The sequence below is a fragment of the Arachis ipaensis genome, chromosome B05 (genome assembly GCF_000816755.2).
Source record: "Arachis ipaensis cultivar K30076 chromosome B05, Araip1.1, whole genome shotgun sequence".
NCBI lineage: Eukaryota > Viridiplantae > Streptophyta > Magnoliopsida > Fabales > Fabaceae > Arachis > Arachis ipaensis.
Window position 1 is genome coordinate 60778760 of NC_029789.2, and position 24756 is coordinate 60803515.

At 37.1% G+C, this 24756-nt stretch overlaps 2 protein-coding genes across 2 annotated transcripts; both read right to left on the reverse strand.

The window, feature by feature from the left end:
- Positions 161-2629, reverse strand: LOC107641874 (cytochrome P450 78A5-like). The gene is made up of 2 exons (XM_016345287.2): positions 1530-2629; positions 161-1149 (listed from the first exon to the last, which is right to left on the reverse strand). Exons 1-2 carry the CDS (start codon positions 2490-2492, stop codon positions 538-540), a joined length of 1575 nt encoding a protein of 524 aa, XP_016200773.1. The 5' UTR covers positions 2493-2629; the 3' UTR covers positions 161-537.
- LOC107640627 lies at positions 19381-19905 on the reverse strand. Its single transcript, XM_016344137.1, has one exon. It carries the CDS (start codon positions 19903-19905, stop codon positions 19381-19383), a length of 525 nt encoding a protein of 174 aa, XP_016199623.1.

A 24756-nucleotide genomic window follows, 5' to 3' on the forward strand; every position in this document is an offset into this window, starting at 1 on the left:
TCGTTAAAAATATTTTAAAAATCATTAAAATAAAATCTACCTATAATAATTTCATAGCATTCAAACACACTAAACCAAATTCGTCCTTACTCATGAAACACTCATTAACTACACAATCGCAGTAAAAATACCAATTTATACAACCGAATACAGGAATACATATTAAAGTAAAATCACAGATTTAATAGAAGTAGCTTACTGATATTTACATTAACTTGCATATTTCAAGCTTCATGCAAACATAGTCCAAACTTGAAAGTATTAGCTTAAGATACCTCGATCTCCTTTTTCTCTCTAGCTTACCTTAAACAGAGATTAAACATTTCTCTAAACCTAAGACTTCATGCCACAAACTCAAGTGCATCTAAGATTAGCTTAAAATTGAAACATTAGCTAGATTCTTGAAAGGGCTGTGCCTAATTAAACCCTACTTAAACTTAGCAAATTAAAATAGACCAAAAGATCATTATAACTTAAAAGTACCATATTGTCCCCAGACAGACACACAAAAGTCATGTCTCAACTAATCACTCTTTATCAAGCAACAACCCTAGGAACAGCTTTGCAAATAAGGGGCGACTTCATTTCCATTGAAAGCTTGAGGCACTCAGACAAGTCCACAGGCTTTTCCTCACACGGGACCCACTGAAAGCCCTGGAGAAGCTGAGCAAACCAGAGGTGAACGGTGGCCAGGCCCATGGACTTACCTGGGCACACCCTTCTCCCAGCACCAAAAGGAGCAAGCCTAAGATCACAGCCGATTATATTCACATCTCTTCCAATTTCCATGAATCTCTCCGGCTTGAATACGTCAGGTTCCGGCCACACATCTTCGTTGTGCGTTATGGCCCACATGTTAACCATCGCTGTGGTTCCAGCCGGTACGAGCTTGTCCCCAATGAAGACATCGCGTATGGCAAGACGGGCCCATGAAAGAAGTGGCCCCGGTGGGTGTAACCTTAGGGCCTCCTTCACAATGCACTGTAGGTAAGGCAGGTTGGGTATGTCAATATCCAAAACCGGCCTTGACCCAACCACTTCATCAATCTCGTCTTGTGCCTTGGCTTGCATATCTGGATGAAGAACCATTCTTGCAAGTACCCATTCCAGTAAGATGGCCACTGTGTCCGTTCCTCTGAAAATCATTTCCTATAAAGAACATCAAATACCAACGAAACAATGTTAGGTGTAACATCAACATATACGGTAAAAAAACATATTACATCCAATAAATTCATTTTCAACCTTGAGAACCTATAAGTAGAAATCCTATACAAATATCATAATGAAGTACCAACAAAATAACAATGTTACACACTACAAAGATATTCATAGAAAATATTCTCTATGTTTTTTAAAACACTAAAAAACGTATTTTTATTAAAAAATAAAACATTAAAATTTCAATATATTAAACATGTAACAAAAAGTTGATACTTTACTAATTTTTTGAACAATAGGTCAATAACTAGCAAAGTAATTAATAAGGAGGATATCATCGAGAAAGAAAAAAGCTAGAAGAAGATTACCCAAAGAACAGCAATCATATCAGAATCAGTGAGCTTGTTCTCTTTCTCCAAATCAAGCAAGACATCAACGAAGTCTCCAACGGTTTCACCAGCAACATACTCACCCGAAACCCTCTTCACCCTATGATCCTCTATAATCTTCCCAACAAACACATTCACCTTTGAAGCCAAACACCTACACCTTCTCCTCACACCCTGAAGGTCCATCCACCCGAGAACAGGAAAATGGTCATTCCAGTTAAAAACACCCAACAACTCATACCCTTCACTAACAAGCTCTTCAAGCATAACACCGTTACCATCGTTACCGTTCAAAAATTCATAGCACTTCCCAAACACCATCATCATTACATTGTTCAAGGACCCGAAATGAAGCACCTTTTTCACATCAACGTGTCCCTTCTCTCCCATCATGGACTTGAAATCTTTCACCATGTTCAAGCCAACTGATCTCCTGAACCCTTCGAAGCCCGTGAGCCTCTTCTGACAGAACAAGTGGCTCGACGAGATCCTCCTCAGGTTCCTCCAGTATTCTCCGTACGGTGCGAACCCCATTGCCCTATGGAAGAGGAGCTCGTAAGCCGACTCTTTTACGGGCCTGTCAGCAAAATCTGGGCTTCCCAGAATCTCTTTAGCAGTTGCCGGGTCGCTTGAGATGACGAACCGGGTTAAGCCCACTGAAAAGCCCATGAGCTTATCGGCCCTAAAGGACTGGGCCAACTTAGCAAGGACACGGTGCGGTGTCTCCCCCATGAAGACACGAAGGAGACCAAGTAGAGGTAGGCCCGACGGGCCGGGAATAACTGTCCCACCAACGGACTTTGCCAGGGCCCATGCAAGCCCACCTGGAGAAAGCCAGAAGAAACAAGTGACCACGAAGAGCACCGCAAGAGCAGCATGGAGAGTTGAGATAGGTTGCTGAACAAGGTTGGGGAAGAAAAGAAGTTTAAACTCTAGCGACATTATTTTTTGATACTTGTTTTTCCTCAAATTTGTTTTTTGGTTGGAAAAAGTTGTGACTTGAGGGAATTTAACAAATGGTTTTTCCTTGAGAAAGGAAGAGAAAATGAAGGTAATGTTACGCAGAAGACGAAGAGTGCTGAAGGGCAGTTACAAGTTATATAGAAGTCGGTGAGTGGGAGTGGTTAAAAGTTTTTGGATTATTAACCATGGTTAAATAGAATATAATACTATGATAAAGAACCAAAAAAGGAGAATGGAAGGCTGTATTTGTATTTGAACCGTGGCCTTGAGAATCAATTTTGGATTTCGGGAACAGAGATCGAGTAGCAGTAGCTGAGCCTGTTGCTGTTCCCAAATGATTACGGAACTAGATAAAATAAGACATTAACCGACTCTTATTTTAATTTTTTTATGAGAACATTCATATAAAGAAGTCTAATACGTTTTTTTAAGATATTTTTAATAATTAAAATTTAATACATATAATTTATTAAATATGTTATTTGACTAAAAAGTCGATAAATTATATTTTAAATCGATTTAAATTAATATTTTTTTATAAAAAATAATTATAATATTTTTATTATAGAAAATGACTAATAATTAGTTTAATAAATATATTAAGGTGAATTATATGATACAGAGATAGAAAGATGTTGACATGTAGTAAAAAGGATAAGGAAGAGATTCCTTTAAGCAGGTAGTAGAAGGAGTAAGAAAGATGGCCTTGCTGTTGAGCCGCATAGCTCATTTTTTTTTGTCAATGGATTGGACAAGCCCCGCATATAGTGGCGAAACTTGAAACAAAATTTTGGGGAGGCCAAAAATTTAATATAAAAATTTAAAGTCAAACTCATCTGATACAACTCTTTGAATTTTCTAAGGTTGTATCTCACTTCTTTCGTGATTCATTAAAGTAGAAGAATTATTTATAGGTGTTGATATTGTAGAAGTTATATGCTCTCCTTCTTGAATATTAGTCTTCCTCCTAAAAAATGCATCAAGTCTTTGATTTTTTGTCATTATTTTGTATAAAAATTTAAACATATATCCTATAAAATATGTAAATAAAAATTAGAAGGATAAATATTAAAATTTATAATATTTATTGATTTTTTATCAATTTATACAATACAATAATATCAATATTTATTGAATATTATAATATTTTTTTCATATGAAAAATTAAATTAAATAAATAAAAATACCTAATTTTAGAATGAGAAGCAAAACGTGTTTTTATAATGAGAAATAAAACATGAGATAGAAATTAAACCTAGGTACCCTAAATTATAGTAAAGCATTTGACCCAATTAAACTACTCTTTATTTTTTTTTAAGAACTACTACTAATTTTTTTATAAAAAATTTGGGAGATATGACCCCATTACCCTAATTAAGCTCCGCCACTGTCCGCATTGCTCATTTACTGAGTACGACGAAAATGAAATTGGATATAATGTTAGCGGTGTTATTGGACCTTTTTGAATCTCAGTTTGGAGAATTTGCGCATGTTATTTTTTGTTTGTGATAGTAATTTGTTCTTTGGATCAACAAGCTTGAACTCAACCCTGAGAAAAAAAAAAAGCCTAAACTCACGGTAGTGATCGTAGAGAGTGGCTGATGAGCAAGGATTGAGTGGCATCAACAGAACTTGGAGTAGGGGTAGCAACAAATGACGTCAAGAGCCACGGAGGGACCTTGTGTTAATTACTATGAATGTATTATTCTTATTAGTGTTTTTAACTTTTTATTGAATATGTTAATGTATTTAGTGTTAGTGCTTCTCATTTTATTATAGAATTAGGTAATTGTTGAGAACGTAGTTTAGAGAATTCTTTTTATTTGATTGGTACCATTTTCATCTAAATAACGGAGGAAAAAATTACTATGAATACATTATTCCTATTAGTGTTTTTAACTTTTTATTGAGCATCTTAATATATCCATTGTGCTTATCTCTCTAAAATTATTTTTATATTAATTTTTTTTACTTAAAAATTATTGAATTTAAATATTTAATTAAACTGGTTGAACTTTAATTGAATCCCGGTCGAATCATTAAACCAGTGAATTAGTCGTCTTACCGGTTTATTGACCGGTTTAATTTTTGCAACCATGATTATTAATATAAGTTTATTTTATTTTGAATTCTTATATTGATCTATTTCATGATTGAGTTATTCGTTCATCATTATATTAGTATCATCATTATTTACTTTTCTGGATTAAAAGCTCTTACCAACAATTTTAACAATGCATGATTCATTCCATGGCAAACTATAAATGCATAAATCCTAATCTCTTAGTGATTTAGCCTCATCTAACCTTCATTAACCGCCACTCTCGTGGTCACTTAATTTCGATTAGAGGGTTAAGTTCAAAAACTAGTTTATGGCCACAAAACCCTAATTACCCAAAGCTAATAGGATTTTATGTCACATATCCCAATCAATTCCTGTAATTAGCAATTTAGGAGGAAGTTATTTTCAAGCTGTAGTTCAAGCGAGATAACTCTCTCAAGAATCACAAGAACTCATGTAGAAAAAGGTCATACTCTCGTTCCACACAGTTCATAAGGGATACTGTATATCTGCAAAGGGATCACTTGATGAATTTCCACCTTATTGCCAAGCATAATGCAGTGGATCATCACAACTCGCCTCACAGTGACCTCAGACTGGTTACTAGTGGGGAGGATGGAGTGCTGAATGAACTCCAGCTATCCTCTAGCAACTAGCTGGAGATCATTCCTTCTCAGTTGGTATGGCCGGCCCTTGGCATTCTTCCTCCATTGTGCTCCAGGGAGGCATATCTCTTTGAAGACTTGATCTAACCTCGGATCAGCTTTGACTCTCCTATTATAAGAGTGAGGGTTATCTTTAGATGGGGGCAGCTGATGAATCCACATTTCATGGTATTTATTTGCTCTATTTGGGTGGATTTCATCAATTTTTCTTGCACTTATCCATTGAAATAGCATAGTTTCATGATTTCTTTCTAAATTGTGCTTGAAAGTGAAAACATGCTCTTTAGGCCTTTTAATTGATAAATTTTATTCACTTTAATCCCATTTGATGCCTTGATATGTGTGCTAAGTGATTTCAGGTTTCCAAGGCAAGTATGGGTTGAAGAAGTGAGAAAAAGAGCATGCAAAAGAGAAGAAACAATGAAGAAATGGAGTTTGGAAGTTCTAGCGTCTGTGCTTGCGTACAAGCAATGCGTGCGTGCGCACAAGCGCGAGTCAGGCGACACGTATGCGTGTCCCACGTGTACACGTGGGAGTGAATTTTGCTCAGTGACGCGTACGCGTGACTCGAGTCACGTGAGCTCATTTATTGCAAATCACTGGGGGCGAATTTTGGGCCTCCAAAACCCAATCCAACTCATTTCTGAAGCTATTTCAACCCCAATTCAAGTGGAAGCAAGGGGGGAGCAATTAAGTTTAAGTTTTTACATGTTTTAGTTAGTTTTCTAGAGAGAGAAGCTCCCCATTCTCTCTAGAATTAGGGTTTTTAGCTTTATTCTCTCTTTACTCTTTCTCTTTAATTCTTGTTTTATTCTAGTTTCATTTACATTTTCATGTTTTATTGGCTTTAATCTCTGAGTTTCCTTTGTTAATTTTGTTTTCATGCCACTTTAGTTCTTTGAACACACCCGTCACTTTTAATTCCATTTAATGCAATTTTGATGTTTTATGTTTTTTTAATGCTTATTTGAGTTGTTATTATCATTTTATTACAATTGATAGTTATAGAATTTATTTTTATTGCAATTTATGATATTTTTCCTTTTATGCATGCTAGGTGTTTGATAAAATGTCTCTTTTAGCTTTTGTATAGTTTTTCACACTCTTGACTTGGAATTGGGTAATTAGGAAAACTTGAGTTATGGATGTCCATTCCACATTGTATTAGGATTGTTAATTGGTGTGATTTCTATTGACGCTAGTCTTTCACTAAGTTAATTAGTGAGTTAACTAGGATTTATGGATTGAGATCAATTATGTCCTTTTGACTTATCCTCGATGTTAGGATAGACTAATTGGGATTAATTCTACGTAATTACCATGTTTGTGGTCCATGACTAGGATAGGAATCCTCAATTTCCCAATCCTTGCCAAGAGTCCTTTTTGGCACTTGATTTCCCTTTTTGCTTTACTTGCTTTGAGTTTTAATTTCCTTGCATGCTTATTTAATTTCTTGCATTTTAATTACTTGCTATCCCAAAACCCCCTTGTCTCATAGACAATAATTGAACATTTCATTGCAATTCCTAGGGAGAACGACCTGGGAGTTTAAATACTCTTGGTTATTTGATTTGAATTGTAACATCTTTGATTTAAACTTTGATTGAGAGTTAATTGTTGGTCTAGACTATGCTTGCAACGAGATTCTATATTTTTGTGAAATTCTAAACTAACGTTAATTCTATCATCAGCAGCTGAAGTATCTCTCTCACTTTTCCCATTCCAAATTGCAGAGTCTTTCCTCGGACCATGGTGTGCCAAGTCTTAAACTCGGGATGCTCATTCTTGTGTTTGTCCGTCATCCACAGATTTGCATAGAACTCTCTGACCTTTAGAACTCCAACTTCAGTTACAGGATTGGCCAGAACTTTCTAACCTCTATTTTGAATTTGTTCTTGAATTTTTGAATACTCATAAGCTTTCAATTTGAACCTCACTTCCGGTATTTGCTAACAATATTGTAGTAGTGCTCTTCATGAAGCTTAGTGTAGAACTGGTAAAGCTCATGTGGGATTGTGGAGAGAGATTTTTCCTTCCTGTTTCCCGAAGAAGATTCTCCAACCTTTGGTGCCAAAAAGAGTTTGAGGAGAGTGAAAAGCGGAGTGCCCCAACACTAAACTTAAAACTTTTACTCGTCCCCAAGTAAAGAGAAGAGAGAAGAGAAAGATAGAAGGGGAGACAAAATTGAGAAGGAAGAATAGAATTAAGGTGTAAGAAGAGGTGAGAATTGAAGTGCTATTTATAGGGGTGGGGGTGGTTCAACTTCGGTCATAGGGGGTGGAAAATTTGAAGTAAATTTTGATGGATGAAGATATGATATGAAAAGATATGAGTAAAGATTGTGGAGATATGGGATGAAAGTAATGGGGATGTAGAGAGGGTTTGATGGATGAGAATGAGTAGTGGAAGAGGAGGGAATAAAATAAAAAAGATATGGTATGAAAAAGATATGAAATTGAAATAGTGAGATATGGGGTGAAATTAAGAAGATTGGGTATGAAATTTATCCCCTGGTGGCGTTAAACACATTCCCTGGCGTTTAGCTCCCAAATGGGGATGTCACTGCCCCCCTTCTGGCATGAAACGCCACTTCTGGCATTAAGTGCCCGCACCTCCTCTCTCTCTCTCTCTCTCTCTCTCTCTCTCTGTCTTTCTTTCTCTCTCTGTCTTTGTTTTTGCACCCTTGGTAGTGCTAAATGCCCAATTGGGATGTGAAACGCCCCAAGGGGATAAAAAATGTGAGTTGGACATCCAAATTAGGTGTGAAACACCCAAATCACTACTCTCCTTATGGCGCTAAACGACTTCCCCAGCGTTTAGTGTTGGCAGCATTAATCCTCTAGGGTGTTCTATTTTTCTGTCTACGTCCTCCTGTCCCTGTTCTGAGTGCTATACATGACCACAAACATTAGAAAACGTAGGAAAATTATTGAAATCAATAAAAATGAAATGAATTGAAATCAAAATAAAACAAAAATGAAATAAATTGAAACGAGCTAAAGAATACTCATGGTTGGGTTGCCTTCCAACAAGTGCTTCTTTACTGTCATTAGCTTGACATTCACATTTGCTATGTTAGCAGATGGGTGGACCTCTGGCGATCAATATCATCTCCAAGATAGTGTTTCACTCTCTGGCCATTGACTATGAATTTGTTGTCTGAGTTCCTATCTTGAAGTTCCACATGACCATAGGGTGACACTCCAGTGACCACAAAAGGTCCTGACCATCTTGACTTGAGCTTCCCAAGAAAGAGCTTGAGCCAAAAATTAAATAGTAAAACCTTCTGGCCAGGCTCAAATACTCTTGAAGCTATCTTTCTATCATGCCACTTCTTTGCCTTTTCTTTGTAGAGCTTGGCATTTTCATAGGCAGAGTGTCTGAACTCATCAAGCTCATTCAACTGGAGAAACCTTTTCTCTCCTGCAGCTTTGGCATTAAAGTTCAGAAACTTTGTTGCCCAGTATGCTCTGTGCTCCGTCTCCATTGGCAAATGACAAGCCTTACCATAGAGCAACTGGTATGGAGACATTCCAATAGGGGTCTTGAAAGCTGTTATTTATGCCCAGAGAGCATCATCAAGTCTTCTTGTCCAGTCCTTCTGTGAGGTGCTCACTGTCTTCTCTAAGATCCTCTTGAGTTCTCTGTTTGGGACTTTAGCCTGTCCACTTGTCTGTGGGTGATAGGGGGTTGCCACCTTATGAAAGATTCCATATCTTTGTAGAAGTGAGTCCAGCTATTTGTTATAGAAGTGGCTGCCTCCATCATTGATCAGTGTCCTTGGGACACCAAACCTGCTGAAAATATATCTCTGCAAGAAATTCAGCATGACTCTGGTGTCATTAGTGGGTGGCACTATTGCCTTCACCCATTTGGACATATAATCTACTACCACAAAGATGTATGTGTTTGAGTATGAGGGTGGAAAAGGTCCCATGAAATCGATTTCTCATACATCAAACAACTCAATCTCCAAAATTCCTTGCTGTGGCATTTCATGATTGTGAGGAAGATTCCCTGCTTTTTGGCACTTGTCACAGTTCCTTACAAATTCCCGTGAGTATCTGAAGAGGGTTGGCCAATAGAACCCGCTTTGAAGGACCTTGGTGGTTGTTCTTTCTCCCCCAAAGTGGCCTCCATACTCAGAACCGTAACAATGCTAGAAAATCTGCTGTGTTTCATCCTCTGAGATACAATGCCTGATCATCCCATCCGAGCATCTCTTGAAAAGGTAGGGTTCATCCCACAAGTAGTATTTGGCATCATGTAAAAGTTTTCTAACTTGTTGCTTAGTGTACTCCTTGGAGATGAACCTCATGGCCTTATAGTTTGCAATGTCCGCAAACCATGGAGCCCTCTAAATCATAAAGAGGTACTCATCCGAGAAGCCCTTAGTCACAGTAGTGAGGGGTGGTGTTCCTTCTTCAGGCTCAATTCTGGACAGATGATCAGCCACTTAATTCTCTTTTCCTTTCCTATCCCTAATCTCAATGTCAAATTCCTGAAAAAGCAGTACCCACCAGATCAATTTTGGTTTAGAATCCTGCTTGGTTAGAAGGTACTTAAGAGCATCATGGTTAGTATAAACAATAACTTGGAACTAATTAAGTAGGATCTAAACTTATCAATTGCATAGATAATAGCCAGTAATTCCTTCTCTGTAGTGGTGTAGTTCTTTTGCCCATCATTCAAAATATGACTGGCATAATAAATGACGTGCATAAACTTGTCTTGTCTCTGTCCCAAGACAGCCACTATAGCATAATCACTAGTATCATACATTAGTTCAAATAGCATGTCCCAGTTAGGAGGGGCGATAATGGGTGCAGAGACAAGCTTTGCTTTTAAAGTTTTAAAGGCATGCAGGCATTCTTTGTCAAAAACAAAAGGATTGTCAGCAACCAAGAGGTTACTCAGCGGTTTTGCAATCTTAGGAAAATCCTTTATAAACCTCTTGTAAAATTCTGAATGCCCTAAGAAACTTCTTATTGCCTTAACATTAGTGGGTGGTGGTAATTTTTCAATTACTTCCACCTTGGCTTTATCAACTTCTATTCCCTTATTTGAAATTCGGTGACCAAGAACAATCCCCTCAGTTACCATAAAGTCACATTTTTCCCAGTTTAAAATGACGTTTATTTCTTGACACATTTCAAGACCAATGCTAGATGCTTAAGACAAGAATCAAAAGAATAACCAAAAACAGAGAAGTCATTGATAAATACCTCAATGAACTATTCAACCATGTTTGAAAAAATAGAAGGCATATACCTCTGAAAAGTTGTTAGGGCATTACAGATTCCAAACGGTATCCTCCGGTAGGCAAATACTCCAAAGGGACAAGTGAACGCCATCTTCTCTTGGTCTTGAGGGTTGATGAGCGAATTCTTGATGGTTTAGAATTTATCTAATGGAGTCTCGTTGTAAAGTATAGTTTCCAAACCAATCAATAATCCTTTCATACAAAAATTTTGGTCGTCACAAGTAACAAACCCCAAACAAGAATTAACCGAAGTATTTAAACCTCGGGTCGTCTCACAAGGAATTGCAATGAAGTGGGCAATCTATGAAGGAACAAAGGGGTTTGGTTTGGTAAAGGGACAATAAAATAAATGACAAGAAAAGTAAAGAAAACAATTAATGGAAGCAATTAATAAAGAGAGACATTCATGGCAAGGTTTGAGATCATAGGCTTTCTATCCTAGTCATACAATGATTAATTCATCTTGTCTAGTCAACTCCAACAAATAGGGAGAAAGTCAAACAAGACTAATCAATCATATCACAATAATAAATAAGAATTTATCTCATTTCATCATCCCTAACATTGGAAGAAGGTATAAGTTATCTTCCATGAGAGAAAGTCAAACAAGACTAGTTAACCTCAATCCAAATGTACTAATCAACTCACTAATAGAATTAGCAAAAGATTAGAGTCAATGGAAATTATATTAACTAACAACTCTGGATCACTAACATGAGTTGGGTTTTCATGACTTAAGATTACCTAATTACTCTTTCCAAGTCAAGAATGCTCAAAATCTACTCTAAAGCCCAACCAAGCATTTTGTCAAACACTTGGTGGGTACAAATAGAAAGCATGGTAAAAGTGCAAGAATAATAAATCTACCAACTACCAATTGCAAGAAAAATAAATCAACAACTCAAATCATCAATAAAAGAAACATCAAACATAAATTTCATTAAAAGAAAATCCAAATTCAACATGAGTTCATCATCACAAAAGAGAGCAAAAAGGGAAATTAACACTACAAATCATGAGAATGAAAGAGTGGAAGCATGAAATTAGAAAGAAAACAAGATGAAAACATGAGATTAAACATGGATCTTTGAGAGATTAACCTAATCCTAACCTAATTCTAGAGAGAAGAGGAAGATTCTCTCTCTAGAAACTAACCTACTTGATGAAAAAACTACAACTAAGTGCTCCCCCTTGCTCAAGCTTGAATTCCACATGAAATAGTATCAAAAATGAGTTGGATTGGACCCAAAATGAGCTGCAAAATTGCTGGCCACGATTTCACTTTTAGTGGGCCATGTGCAGCATCGGCACGCACACATACATGGCGCGTGCGCGCTTCTATACGTTTCGGAAACTATGGAAAATTTTATATCATTTCGAAGCCCCGAATGTTAGCTTTCTAACGCAACTAAAACCGCTTTATTTGGACCTCTGTAGCTCAAGTTATGGTCATTTGAGTGCGAAGAGGTCAGGCTTGACAACTTTACGGTTCCTTCATTTCTTCATGAGTTCTCCCACTTTTCATGCTTTTCTCCCCACTTCTTCCATTCAATACTTGCCTTATGAACTTGAAATCACTCAACAATCATATCAAGGCATCGAGTGGAATTAAAGTGAATTAAAATCACTAATTTTAGGGCCTAAAAAGCATGTTTTCACATTTAAGCGCAAATCAAGGGAGAATTGCAAAACCATGCTATTTCATTGAATAAATGTGAGAAAAGGTGATAAAATCCCCCAAATTAAGTACAAGATAAACCATAAAATTGGGGTTTATCAAATTTTCCCACACTTAAACCAAGCATGTCCTCATGCTAAGAATAAAGAAGGACAAGAAAAGGGTTATGAACATTTATTCAATGCAAAGAAACTATATAAATCTATCTACATGCATGCAACTAAATACAAAATGCTTCTACCTACTTGGTTAAAAGCAAATCAATTTCCAAGCACATATATAAGCAAGTAGGGCAAAGGTCATATGACGACTCACAAACTCTACCAATTCAAATATCAAAATGAAGTTCAAATAGACTTGCAAGAAGAAAGCTCATGAAAGCCGGGAATAAGAAATTGAGCATCGAACCCTCACCGGAAGTGTATCCGCTCTAGTGTATAGGGTTGATTCACTCAATTATCCTCTAATCATGCTTTCCAAAATTTGTTTTTCTTCTAACAATCAACAATTATTCAATGCATGCATACATTCATCATGAGGACTTATTCATAGGTTGTAATGGGGCTAGGGTCAAGGTAGGATGCATATGGTCAAGTGAGCTTGAAATTTGCATCTTTGATTAGGCTAAGCTCTCACCAAACACATATAACAACCTATACAATTCTAATACACAACCTAGCTACCCATGATTCCCACTTTTTTCACATACTCATGCATTCTTTTTAATTCACATTCCATATGCATTGATTTTTATTGAACTTTACCTTGGGGCATTTTTGTCCCCTTTTTATTGCTTTTTTTTTCTTTCTCTTTTTCTATTTTTTTCTTTATATATATATGTTCTTTTTTTTTCTTTATCATTTTTTTAAAGTATATACAAACATGTCAATGCATATGGTTTTACATATTTAATGCATAAGCGTGTATCCAATTCCCAATATTTTTAATAAAAATGAAAGTTACACTTTTACCTCAACCAATGTCCCAAGTTTTCCATACTCAAATGATACACACCCTCACTAGCCTAAGCTAATCAAAGATCCAAATTAAGGGCATTTATTATTTTTCACTTAGGGGTAGTGATGTGCTAAAATTAAGAACGAAAGGGATTAAATAGGCTCAAAAGTGGCTAACAATGGTTGATGAAAGGTAGGCTATTTGGGTAAGTGAGCTAAATGAAATGATGGCCTCAATCATATAAATGCATGTATACATGGAATAATGGACATAAAGAATCAAACAAACCAAAGATTACAATCATAGAAAGAGAATAATGCACACAAGAATGAAAATAAGTGGTTATAAGATGTAACCACACAATTAGGCTCAAAACTCACATGCTTGTGTTCTTAGCTCAAAAACCATGTTCCAAAATAAATTCTTCAAGCAAGTTTGTCACAATTTTTTTTTTCAAATTGGTAGGGTGCCCTAAAAACAATTTTTTCTTGGAAAATAAGTCATCACCCTAACTAAGTAGTCCTAACAAAAAAAGAAATGATAGAATATATACAAATTCTAACTAACATGCAACCTATCATGCAATGCAAAAACTAGCAAACCAAAGAAAATTAAGAATTGGTGTTGAAAAAGGAAGTTGTTACCCATGGAGATCGGTCGGACGACCTCCCCACACTTAGAAATTTGCACCGTCCTCGGTGTATGCAAGGAAGAGCAAGGTGGATGGGTTGCTATAATTGGTGAGCTTCTTCAAAAGGTTGTGCGGATGACTTGTTTGTTGCCCCATTTAGAAGCCTTTCCTTTTTCACTTTTGGTGGCCAACCTAAAAGGAAAGAAAAAGAAAGAGAATTAAGCCTACAACAAAGATAGCAAAGCAAGTAGAACGTAGGCGGGGGCTAATGCCGAAAAAGAGTAAGGTTCTCACTACATGGTAGCTACAACATAGAAGTGAGAGGGCAATATAAGCTAAGGCATATCAACTAATACTTGATGCAAGAGTAAAGTCAAAGCATGAAGAACACTCAAAAGCATCAAGTTCGACTAGAAAGAGTGGGTCATGATAGACATGTAAGTTCATATCAATGCATAAAGAATATAAGAGTCATACAGAATTAAGTATTGATTTAAAAGTTTCATCACCCAACAATATCAAACAAGTCAAGAAGCACCAAGATTAACCAAGAAATTCTCAACAATTGAGTAAGAAAATTCAACACTATTATTCAAATAAGAAACTTAGAAAAAAAAATTGAAAACAGGCTATAGAAACAAAATTGAAATGTAAAGAATAGAAGTATACGAATGCGATAAACAAAAGAAAATGGAAGATGAGAAAAAAAAACTCTTTTTTTTATACCGGCGCGGACGCTTCATGCACGCTTACGCGCCGTTGTGCAGTTTGGCCGAAGGACGCGTACGCGCTAGGTGCGCGCACACATGGGTTGCAGGCACAGAATAGGCACAAACTGGGCATAACTCTCTGGAACATGTACCAGGAGGGCAGGTGGCCCTATTGACGCACATGCGCACAGCGTGCGTGCTTCAGGCATGGTGCTGGCGCAATGTAGGTGCAACTCTCGGGGCAATGTATGGAGGGGTGAGATTTTTCAATCCACGTGTCTGCGCACATGGCGCACCCGCATGGATGGTTGAAAATTCTTGAGGCGCGCGTACGCGCGGGTTGGTGCTCTGTTTTCCAAAAATTTTTCCATGTTCTTGCACCAATCCAAGCATTCCAAACCTCCAAACAGTTACCCAAACACCATAAAACCTTATTTAACATATTAGACTACCAAATAGACTCAACAAACTACTCTAAATATGAATTTAAACTAATTCTACCAATATATACAAAAGAGAAAATGAAAAGATATTACCATGGTGGGGTGTCTCCCACCTAACACTTTTATTTATTGTCCTTAAGTTGGACTTATGGGGAGATCCTCTTAAGGTGGCTTATGCTTGAAGCTATCCTTGAACATCCACCAATGCTTGAATTTCCAATAAGCTCCATTCTTCAATTTTAATATCTTCAAGCTTTGATGGAGTTCTTCACAAACCATGAGCTCCCAAATTTGATTCTCCTTGTGTGATCCGGGATCCCACACTTTGTTTTGACACCCATCTTCAAATTGATTATCATGATTCCAATTGGGTGGCATGACCTTAGAATTCTCAATTAAACACTCAAACATTCTCCTAGACCCATGCAATTTGGTTCTACACCAACCATTGCCATTCAACTTCGAGCATGCAACCATCATGAACTTAGATTGATGTTTCCAACCACTACACAACTCTCTCTTACTCTTAATTCCACAAAGAGCTCTAAGTTGACCATCATTTTCAATCAAACCATATTCAAGTGGGAAAGTAAAGATTAGAGATAAGAATTTTATCCACTTGAATGTTGTGTAGGATGGTGACTTAGGAAGGGGGACCTCCCCACACTTAGACAATGCGAGGTCTACTCCCTTGTGCTCTTTCTTGACTACCTCCGCCTCTTTACAACTCTTCTCAACTTTAACCTCTTCCTCTTGGTGGCTCACATCCAATTCAATTTCTTCTTCATTGCTCACCAAGGTCACAAGAGGTTGTGCATCTTCTTCTTTGACCTCAATTTCAAGCCTAATGGAAGAGGATTCAATTGTAGATAGGAACTCCTCAATGATTGAATCCATCTCTTGATCAACCTCTTCAAAGTTTTCAATCCTAATATGCTTTGGAGGTTGTACACCCTCCTCAACATCAATATCAAGGTTCTTGAAAGAGGGCTCTATAATGCTACATTCCCATGGACTTCCAACATCTCCTAGGTCTTCAACCACTCCTCCCGGCTCAATTGTTTCATCTTCCTCCCCTTGTGAAAATTCTTCTTTCTACTCTTCTTCTTCATCTTGAAGCTCTAAACTCACTCCCTCACTATGCTCCTTAATTGCTTCTCCACATTCGTCAATGGGAGTACCTTGGTTGCTTAGGCTTAGTTGGGAGGAGGCCATATTGCTAACGGCTTCCACTAGGATAGCCATCTTGGCTCCTAGCTCCTTAAACTCCATTTTCATCCCCTCTTGTTGCCTTTGGAATTGAGAGTTAAGATCTCTTAGTTCTTGCGTGTGGGCTTCATCGGGGGGCGGTGGTGGAAGAGAAGATTCATTGTTTGGAAGCAAAGGTTCATGATCGGGAGTTGGTTCATCTTGGTAAGGGTATGGAGGTGGTGTATATTGAGGTGGTTCTTGAGAGTAATTGTGTTGGAATGGTGGTGGTTTCATGTGTGGTTCATATGGTTCATAAGGTGGTTGGTATAGTGGATAGGGATTAGGGTCATAATGAGGTGTTTGGTGGTATGGGGCTTGTGAGTAAGGTGGTTCAAAGTCATGTTAAGGGGGTAGTTCATAGGCATGTGGTGGTGGTTGTTGACAATCACAATAAGGGTAACCACATCCATTAGATTGATATGCATTAGGATTAGAATTATACCCATAAGAAATCGGAGGAGGTTGTTGCCAAGAAGGGTGATCAATCCTTTGAGGCTCTCTCCACCTTTGATTGTTCCATCCTTGATGCACATCCTCATTGTAGTTCCCATTTCCTACAACATAATTTGAGCCAAACTCATAGCCAAAGGGGTGAGAATTCATGATAGTAAATAAAAATAAAAACTAACAAAAATAAGCAACAAAGTCCTAAAGCTAACAAAAGCTAACAAATAAGCAAAAAGAAAACATATTCACAATATTCACAATAGCCAATAACATAATACCATTGCAACTCCCCGGCAACGGCACCATTTTGATGAGCGAATTCTTGACGGTTTAGAATTTATCTAATGGAGTCTCGTTGTAAAGTATAGTTTCCAAACCAATCAATAATCCTTTCATACAAAAATTTTGGTTGTCACAAGTAACAAACCCAAATAAGAATTAATCGAAGTATTTAAACCTCGGGTTGTCTCACAAGGAATTGCAATGAAGTGGGCAATTATTGGCTATGAAGGAACAAAGGGGTTTGGTTTGGTAAAGGGACAATAAAATAAATGACAAGAAAAGTAAAGAGAGCAATTAATGGAAGCAATTAATAAAGAGAGACATTCATGGCAAGGTTTGAGATCATATGCTTTCTATCCTAGTCATACAATGATTAATTCATCTTATCTAGTCAACTCCAACAAATAGGGAGAAAGTCAAACAAGACTAATCAATCATATCACAATAATAAACAAGAATTTATCTCATTTTTCGTCATCCCTAACATTGGAAGAAGGTATAAGTTATCTTCCATGAGAGAAAGTCAAACAAGACTAGTTAATCTCAATCCAAATGTACTAATCAACTCACTAATAGAATTAGCAAAATATTAGAGTCAATGGAAATCATATTAACCAACAACTCTAGATCACCAATATGAGTTGGGTTTTCATGACTCAAGATTACCTAAGTACTCTTTCCAAGCCAAGAATGCTCAAAATCCACTCTAAAGCCCAACCAAGCATTTTGTCAAACACTTGGTGGGTACAAATGGAAAGTATGGTAAAAGTGCAAGAATAATAAATCTACCAATTACCAATTGCAAGAAAAGTAAATTAACAACTCAAATCATCAATAAAAGAAACATCAAACATAAATTTCATTAAAAGAAAATCCAAATCCAACATGAGTTCATCATCACAAAAGAGAGCAAAAAGGGAAATTAACACTACAAATCATGAGAATGAAAGAGTGGAAGCATGAAATTAGAAAGAAAACAAGATGAAAACATGAGATTATACATGGATCTATGAGAGATTAACCTAATCCTAACCTAATTCTAGAGAGAAGAGGGAGCTTCTCTATCTAGAAACTAACCTACATGATGAAAAAACTACAACTAAGTGCTCCCCCTTTCCCAAGCTTGAATTCCACATGAAATAGCATAAAAAATAAGTTGGATTGGGCCCAAAATGAGCTGTAAAATCGCTGGCCACAATTTCACTTTTAGGGGGCCATGTGCAGCATCGGCGTGCACGCGTACATGGCGCGTGCGCGCCCCTATACGTTCAGGAAACTATGGGAAATTTTATATCATTTCGAAGCCCCGAATGTTAGCTTTCTAACGCAACTAAAACCGCTTTATTTGGACCTTTGTAGCTCAAGTTATGGTCATTTGAGTGCGAAGAGGTCAGACTTGACAGCTTTACGGTTCCTTCATTTCTTCATGAGTTCTCCAACTTTGCATGCTTTTCTCCTCACTTATTCCATCCAATACTTGCATTATGAACCTGAAATCACTCAACAAGCATATCAAGGCATCAAGTGGAATTAAAGTGAATTAAAATCACTAATTTTAGGGCCTAAAAAGCATGTTTTCACATTTATGCGCAAATCAAGGGAGAATTGCAAAACCATGCTATTTCATTGAATAAATGTGAGAAAAGGTGATAAAATCTCCCAAATTAAGCACAATATAAACCACAAAATTGGGGTTTATCAAGGGTCTACTGTAATCTGATTGTATCCAGAGTATCCATCTAAAAAGCAATAGAAGGCATGGCCGGCTAGCCTATCAAGCATTTGATGAATGAAAGGTAAGAGAAAGTGGTCTTTCCTTGTAACATTATTGAGCCTCCTATAGTCAATGCACATGCGCCATCCTGTGACAGTTCTTGTGGAGATAAGCTCATTCCTTTCATTTTGAATCACTATCATGCCTCCCTTCTTGGGAACAATTTGTACTGGACTTATCCATGGGCTATCAGAAATAGGGTAAATAATTATGGCTTCCCAAAGTTTCATAACTTCCTTCTGGACCATTTCTTTTATGGTTGGGTTTAGTCACCTCTGTGGTTGCACAACTGGTTTAGCTTCATCCTCAAGCAAGATCTTTTGCATACACTTGGTTGGACTGATCTCCTTTAAGTTACTAATGGTCCATCCAAGAGCTGTTTTATGACTCTTGAGCACCTGAATCATCGCCTTCTCTTCCTCCTATTTTAGTGCAGAACTTATAATCACTGGCTAAGTGTCTTTGTCACTTAGGAATGCATACTTCAAGGAGGGATACAGCGGCTTTAACTTGAGTTTAGGAGGTCCTTTCTCAGTGCTAGGCATGCAAGCCTTCTCCCTCTGAGGTATTGGTTCATCAACTTCAAGAAGAGTGTCTTCAAGGGAGGCTTCCAGGTCATCTTCAAGCGTTCCAGCTTCAAACACTTCTTCAATCAGAGGTTCAATGATGTCGATCCTCATGTATCCTTTAGAATCATCCCGATGTTACAATTCCTCTAAAACGTTTAACACAATCTCCTCTTCATTGACCCTTAGTTTTACTTCACCCTTCTGTACGCCTATAAGAGCTCTTCCTGTGGCTAAGAAGGGTCTTCTAAGGATGATGGAAACGTTCTTGTCCTCTTCCATATCCAATATAACAAAGTCACTAGGGAAGATGAAAGACCCTACTTTCAGAAGTAGGTCCTCCACCACTCCGAAGAGAAACTTAATAGAACGCTCAGCCAGCTGGAGACAGATACGGGTAGGATTTACTTCCTCAATTTGGAAATTCCTCACCCATGATAGTAGCATGAGGTGGATGCTTGCTCCGAGATCATATAAGGCCTTCCGAATAAGATTCTTTCCAATGGTACAAGGAATCACAAAGCTCCTAGGATCTTGTAGTTTCTCAGGAAGATTCCTCTGAATGACTGCACTGCACCCCTTAGTAAGCACCACTATCTCTACTTCCTTCCAATCCCTCTTGTTATTCAATATTTCCTTCATGAACTTAGCATATAGAGACATTTGTTCAAGGGCCTCTACAAAAGGGATGTTGATCTCAAGCTTCCGAAAAGACTTTCAAAAACATGGAGAATTGTTTGTCCTTTTCTACTTTCTAAAGCTTTTGAGGGTATGGTAGTTTGGCCTTGTACTTCGGGCCTTAGGTAGTGCAGGATGAGTATCAAGAGTGATTCAAAAGAGGTTGTCAGGGTGTCCGGGGGGAATGTTCCTTGAATTTTCCTTGGCGTCCAATGCCTCCGCCCTTAGCCGTTCAGTGGCCATGATTCTCCCTTTAGAGTGTTCAGCACCCTGGGAGGCATTTGTGCTTTCTGCAATTTTGCTCTCTGGTCTCTCTTTTTTTATCTTGTTTCTTATTGTTCTAGTGTTGAATGACTAATATTTTGCCACTCCTCAATTGGACTGCCTAGCATTCTTCTCCGCTATTGGGAACCATATTAATTAGTGCAAGTTGCTAAGATATTCTCTGGTTTATTTGGTCCATTTGTATCTCCTGGTTCCCAAATGAGGTTTGAGCTTCCTGTATAAAGCTTTGTTGGATTTTTTGTGAGTTCTGCAATAATGGAAGCCAAATCAAGGGTACTTTGAGGTTTCTCTCTCATTCCATAGTTCTGGTGGTTCCTCCATCCTTGGTTACAGCTCTAAGAGTAATGAACATTATTGAAACTTCTGGAGGAACTTCTCATGTAATTAACTTGTTCGGGTACATACTGATCATTTTTGTAAGTTTCACTCTGAGGAGAGCCATCATTCTTGTCATAAGGAATAATGCTCCAGATTTTAGCAATTGAGCTCTGCATGCTATTTAGTTGTTGAGTGAGAAGGCTCATCGGTTGAACTAAGAGTTTGTTCTGAGTAAGAATTGCATTTGCAGTGTCCACTTCCATATCTCATTTTCTTACTGAAGTCTTATCAGATGAGTTTAGGTATTGGTTATTAGCAAACATCTCAATGAGCTCATTGGCCTCCTCAGGTGTTGTGAAAGAGCAAAATCGTCGGTTAAGAATTTCTTCTCGGTAAAAGAGAAATAACCTCGTTGCAAGTATAGTTCCAAACCGATAAGTAATGCTCAATCAAAGTTTAATTTTGGTTGTCACAAGTCCCACCCAATAAAAATAACCGAGAGTATTAGTCCCGGGTCATCTTCTTAAGGAATTGCAGTGAGGTATGCATATTATTGGTTATGGTATCCAAGGGGTGAGTTGGTAAAAAGGCAAGAAAATAAATGACAACAAAAGTAAAACAAGCAACTAAAGAAGGCAACTAATAAAGAGAGACATTCATGGCAAGGGTTGAGAATTAAGGCTTTCTATCCTAGTCATTAATCATAATACAACACTTAATAAGAGTTAATTCTATTTCGTCATCCCCAACAATGGAAGAAGGTACAACGTTAACTTCACACTAGAAAAGGTCAAATAAGACTAGTTAATCTCAATCCAAAAGTCCTAATGAACTTACTAATTAAATTAGCAAAAGATTAGCGTCAACGGAAACAATATTAACTATCAACTCTAGATCACCAATCTAAATTGGGTATTAATGACTCAAGATTTTCTAATTTCTCTTTCCAAGCAAAGAATGCTAAAAAATATACTCTAACATCCAACCAAGCATTTTGTCAAACACTTGGAAGGCATAAAAGGAAAGCATATTAAATTGCAAGAAATATAAATTCTACAACTACCCAATTGCAAGGAAACAATAGCAACAACTCAATTAGACAATAAAGGAACATAAAACATAAATTGCATTAAATAAAAATCTAAATCCAACAAGAGTTCATCAACATAAAAGCAACAAAATAAAGGAAATGACAAGTAAAACTAGAGGAGCTAGGATGAAAGAACAATGAATTACAAGAAAAAGTAGATGAAAGCAAGAATTAAACCCTAAATCTAAGATGAAATTAACCTAAAACCCTAATTCTAGAGAGAAGAGGGAGCTTCTCTCTCTAGAAAACTAACCTACATGATCCTAAGTAATATAATTACTCCCCCCTTGACCCATCTTGAATTCTGTATGAGGTCACGTGCCTCTTGTCATGCGCGCACGTGGACAACGCGTGTGCGTCGCTGGCGAATTTCCTCCTCACGCGTACATGTGGGTGACTCGTGCGCGTGGCCTTCAATCCTTCAAATGCTCATTTCTTCATGAATTCTCCACTTTGCATGCTTTTCTCTTCACTTCTTCCATCTAATACTTGCCTTATGAATCTGAAATCACTTAACAAACATATCAAGGCATCGAATGGAATTAAGGTGAATTAAATTTAGCTATTTTAAGGCTTATAAAGCATGTTTTCACACTTAAGCAAAGATTTAAGGAGAATTACAAAACCATGCTATTTCATTGAATAAATGTGGGAGAAGGTGGTAAAATCTCCCAAATTAAGCACAAGATAAACCACAAAATTTGGGTTTATCAAACCTCCCCACACTTAAACTAAGCATGTCCTCATGCTAAACTAAAGAAAGAAACAAAGGGTATCAACATTTATTCAATTCAAACTATCTAAATGTAATCTATCTACATGCAATCTATCTAAATGCATGCACTACTTGGTAAAAAAAAAAAATCAATTTCTAAGAATACATATATGAACATAAGGGCTAAGGCAATAGCAACCAAGTCAAACCCACAATTGAATTGAGTTATTGAAAAGATTTTAACAACTTGCAAAAATTAGATGATCATAGGTGAAAACATACATGTAATTGAGCAATCGAACCCTCACCGGATGTGTATCCGCTCTAGTCACTCAAGTGTATAGGGTTGATTCACTCAATTTCCTCCTAATCATGCTTTCTAAGATTTGTTTTTCATCTAACAATCAACAATTATTTCATGCATGCATACAAATATCATGAGGACTTATCCAAAGGTTGTAATGGTGCTAGGGTCAAGGTGAGATTGTATATGGTCAAGTGAGCTTGAAATTTGAATTTTGATTAACTTAAACTTCCAACCTAACCTATGACAACTTATACAATTTAAATGCTAACCTAATTACCCATTCTTCACTTTTTGACACACTCATGCATTCTACTTTTTATCACAACCTATATGCATTGATTATTATTGAACTTCACCTTTGGGGCATTTTGTCCCCTTTTTATTGCTTTTCCTTTTCTATTTTTTTCTTTATATATATTTTTCTACATTTTCTTTTTTTTCTTTTATTTATTTATTTTTTTTCAACTAAAATATATACAAGAGTATCAATGCATATGCTTTAACATTTAATACATGAGTATGTACCCAATTCCCAAGATTTTCAACAAAAATACAAAAGCACTCTTTTATCCCAACCAATGTTCCCAATTTTCCCAAACTTGAATGATAAACACTCTCACTAGCCTAAGCTAATCAAAGATCCAAATTAAGGACATTTATTATTTTTTGCTATAAGGCTTGTAATGTGCTAAAATTAAGAACAAATGGGTTTAGCATAGGCTCAAAGTTGGCTAACAATGGAAGATAAAAGGTAAGGCTATTTGGGTAAGTGGGCTATTTGAAACAATGGCCTCAATCATATAAATGCATGTATACACAAAATAATGGACATATAGAATCAAACAAATCAAAGATTACAATCATAGAAAGAGAATAATACACACAAGAATAAAAATAGTGGTTATATGATGTAACCACACAATTAGGCTCAAATCTCACATGCTTGTGTGTTCTTAGCTCAAAACATGTTCCACAATATATAGTTCGAGCAAGGTCTAAAAAAAATTTTTACTCAAATCAATTAGGGTGCCCTATAGCTAAATTCCTTGGAAAATTTTATTATTTTGACTAAGCTTATTATATCGAAAGTGTTGGGATTAGAACTTGTCACCCAAAAACCGCCAATCGGTCGGATGTAACAACCCTAGTTTTTGAAAATCAAATAATTAGTTATTTGTGATTTATTATATTTGTTGATAACTTTATTTTAAGAAAATTATTTTACCAAAGGTAATTAAATACATTTTCATGATAATTGAAGTTTAAATTAATTAGAATTTTTATATAATCTTTATTGGATATCTGGTATAATTGAAATTATAAGTTTGATAATTGAAAAATAATAGAGATTTGTATGATCTAATCTAGAAAATTGATATTTGAATTTAAATTTTACTTTACAAAATATAATTAACTTGTTCATTTTATAATGTAAATTAGAAATAATTGATTGAACTTAGCAATATGTTGATAAATAATGTTCCTAAATATTTTTAATAAAGTATATTTGGTTTTAAAATTACTCTACCCTTCAATTTTATCAAAATATCTATTAATATCTATCCATATTCTTTTATAAAATCCCTAATTCCTAAACCTAAATTCCCAAATTGAATCAGAAACCCTAATTCCCAACCTCTGAACGCAGCCCCCACCCCCTTTCTTCCTAAACCTAACGCTGAAACGGAATCAGACTGGGAGAGAGGGAGGAAATCAGAGTGTGATCTAAGCAGCCACTGTTCAGTCGCAGAGCCACCGCTGGGGTCCTTCGCCGTCACTGTCGTAACCATCCACGCGAGTTGCAGCGCTGCAAAGTCCAGCCATCGTGACCTTCGTGGAGCCCGCGTCGCTGTCGCCTTGGTTGTTCCCACCGTCGCTGGATCCGTCGCGCATTGTCGTCTGAGGAGCCACCGTCACCGTTGCTCATTGTCTCCCTTAGGGCCGTCACCGTCGCTGGAGCCAGCCGCCTCCGTCGCCGTTCATCCTTGTCGTCGTCATCGCCGTTCTGTGGAGGCCGCAGAGAGGAACGCGAACCAGGAGCCATAGCGCCGTTCGCAAGGGAGAAGAGGAAGCAGCGCTGCCCTTCATCGCTGCTGCTGCCAAGGTTTGTGGAAGAGAGTG